This window comes from Saprolegnia diclina (assembly GCF_000281045.1).
Source record: "Saprolegnia diclina VS20 unplaced genomic scaffold supercont1.5, whole genome shotgun sequence".
NCBI lineage: Eukaryota > Oomycota > Saprolegniomycetes > Saprolegniales > Saprolegniaceae > Saprolegnia > Saprolegnia diclina.
Window position 1 is genome coordinate 713,583 of NW_008246072.1, and position 2,716 is coordinate 716,298.

Sequence of the window (2,716 nt, forward strand, 5' to 3'; positions counted from 1 at the left end):
ATCGCCTTTGCCGACCTCGGCTACCACATTTTGCTCGAGAAGCCCATGGCCGTGACCAAGGACGACTGCATTCGCATCCATGCAGCCGCCACGCGCAACAACGTCTTGCTGGCCGTGTGTCATGTCATGCGCTGCACGCCGTACTCGCTCAAGCTGCGCGAGCTGATTGCAAGCGGCGCGATCGGCAAGGTGGTCAACATCCAGCACATCGAGCCAGTCGGCTTTTGGCACCAGGTGTGCACACTATTGTCTATACCTGTACACGTGAACGACACGACCTAGGTGCACTCGTACGTCCGCGGCAACTGGGCAAAGCAAGCGTCGTCGACGTTCATGCTCATGGCCAAGAGCTGCCACGACATTGATTACCTACAGTTTCTCATGCAAAAAGACGTGCGCGCCGTGAGCTCGTTTGGGTCGCTCTACCACTTTCGACAGGTTGGTGGATATGATGCACAACATTGTATCATAGAACTAGGAGAACAAACCGCCGGGTGCGACCGACCGGTGTCTGGACTGCCCAGTGGAAGCGAGCTGCGTCTACTCGGCCAAGAAGATGTATCTCGACGGTCCACCGCAAGTCGCTGCGAGCCCCGTCGAGATCGAACACTGCGACGGATCACGGTCCCACACTATCCCAAGCTCTGGCGCATGGTACGCTGGTCACCGATCCGCGGCTGTTGGGCACAACACCTGGCCACTCACGGTCCTGCACGGTACAACCTTTACTTCGCTTGGTATCAAATGGCATTTCATCGACTATGTCTAGCGCAACCAACGGTGGCCAACATCACGCACGAGCTAGAGACCGGACGCTTTGGCCGCTGCGTCTACGCCGGTGACAACGACGTCGTCGACAACCAAGTCGTCAACTTTCAGTTTGTCGATGGCGCAACCGCGTCCTTTAGCATGGTCGCGTTCACAGAGCAGCAGGTTCGTGTTCTTGAGTCTACCAAACCAAAGACAATATTTCCATCGATGCCTAGTGTGTCCGCACCACGCGCGTCTTTGGCACCCACGGCGAGCTCACGGGCAACGGATCGAACATCCGCCACTTCGATTTTCTCAGCCGCAAGATCACCGAGATTACGCCGGCGGGGCTGCCGTCCACATCCAAGGTCAAGGGCCACGGCGGCGCTGATTTCTTCATGATCGAAAACTTTGTGCACGGCGTGCGCACGAATGATGCGAGCGTCCTGCTGACGGGCGCCGACGAGAGCTTGGCGTCGCATCTCATGGTGTTTGCCGCCGAAGAAGCGCGCTTGACCGATGCGGTCGTGCACATGACGAGTGTGTAGGCAAGCCAATATTGTCTTGAATTCGTGTATTACTATCTGGTATTCTTGCATGCGACGAGATTCGTTTTGTGCGATGTATGTGTCTCATGTCTGCTACTTGCATTAAAATGGCGTTCGATCGTGTGTGGTGTCGAGAGTAGGGGTTCGGGATCTAGATTTGCGGTGGTCGATTGAATCCGAACACGATCTGGATTCTACTGAATCTAGATTTTCCGGATACCGGATGCACGCCGCGCCAGTCACCAATCCGGTTTGAGGCAATGGCGGGCGTGGCAACGTGGTCGAGGTCGCTCGAGGTAGAGTTCATCGCGGCCATCCGCGTCGTTGCGCGCGACCCGCGGTTGATTGCGACGAGCGGCAAGAACTTGCGCGCCACCGGCTGGAGGACCGTGCTCGCGACGCTCGGCCCACACGCGCCAACGCTGCGGGACATTGACCAACTGCGCTCCAAGTGGAAGCGCATCAAGTCCGACTACACCGACTACGGCTACCTCTTGAGCCTCGAGCAATTTGAGTCGGGCCTCACCGATCGTCGGTGGGCGGACCTAGACGCCGAGCACAATGGTGTGGAACACTGCGAGGTTCGAAGCTGAGGTCACTTGTGCATAGGCAAGCAGCGCCTCTCGCGCTTTCGGTACGAGCCATTTGCGCACTACGATGAGATGGTCATGGCGCTGAGCGAAATGCGCACATTCAAGGGCGGCCTTCGCACCGCCAGATCGGCCAACGCGACGACCGGCGACGACGACAGCCGCGATGACGACAGCCAGGACGACGAGGAAAGCGACGTGGGCGCCGACGATCAAGAAATCCAGTCCGAGGAGGCGCCGGGTAATGATGCCGAGACGCTTGCTGCAGCGCCGCCAAAGACCCCATCGCCAGTGAGGAAGCGCAAGCGGACTGAAGATGACGATACGAAGCGGCTGTTGAAAGACGCGGTGAATGCGCTACAGGGCATTGAAAGGTCGCTCGAGAGACTTGCGACAGCGTACATGCAGAGGAATTCACTGCCAAGAGCCACCGCGGGCGAGGATGTCCACGTATAGTAGCAGCTACTGGGTACTAGTCGGTACTAGAATTCGATATGGCAACAAGCGTATGGACCTGGTCTATTGTTCGAGTGAATCCTCTGCTGCAATGGGTAATCGGTGTGACCTTAGCGTAGAAGAATCGCCACGGTATATTGTGCGTCCGCATTTCGCCTACTATGTAGGTACACCGGTTTCGGAGTAGTACTCGTTGCTCAGCTCCGCCAACTTCAATTCCAGAACCGTGATCAAACCACTTTTTACCCCACTTCATTTCCCATCATCTTCTTGGCAAGCGTGGATCACGGAATGAACTGCGGTTCTCTGCGATAAACCTGCAGCGATGTTGTCGTCCTGCCTCGACAGACTCATCGTCACGCTTGCCGAAAC

General features: G+C 57.0%; 2 protein-coding genes across 2 annotated transcripts; both read left to right on the forward strand.

Moving 5' to 3' along the window:
- The first annotated feature begins 2 nt into the window (after positions 1-2).
- SDRG_02291 (hypothetical protein) lies at positions 3-1,354 on the forward strand. The gene is made up of 5 exons (XM_008607871.1): positions 3-234; positions 283-438; positions 479-716; positions 770-933; positions 987-1,354. The coding sequence occupies exons 1-5, from the start codon at positions 46-48 to the stop codon at positions 1,296-1,298; spliced, it is 1,059 nt and encodes a 352-aa protein (XP_008606093.1). The 5' UTR covers positions 3-45; the 3' UTR covers positions 1,299-1,354.
- A 192-nt stretch (positions 1,355-1,546) lies between these two features.
- SDRG_02292 (hypothetical protein) lies at positions 1,547-2,421 on the forward strand. Its single transcript, XM_008607872.1, has 2 exons — positions 1,547-1,862; positions 1,908-2,421. Exons 1-2 carry the CDS (start codon positions 1,559-1,561, stop codon positions 2,342-2,344), a joined length of 741 nt encoding a protein of 246 aa, XP_008606094.1. The 5' UTR covers positions 1,547-1,558; the 3' UTR covers positions 2,345-2,421.
- Positions 2,422-2,716: the final 295 nt, after the last annotated feature.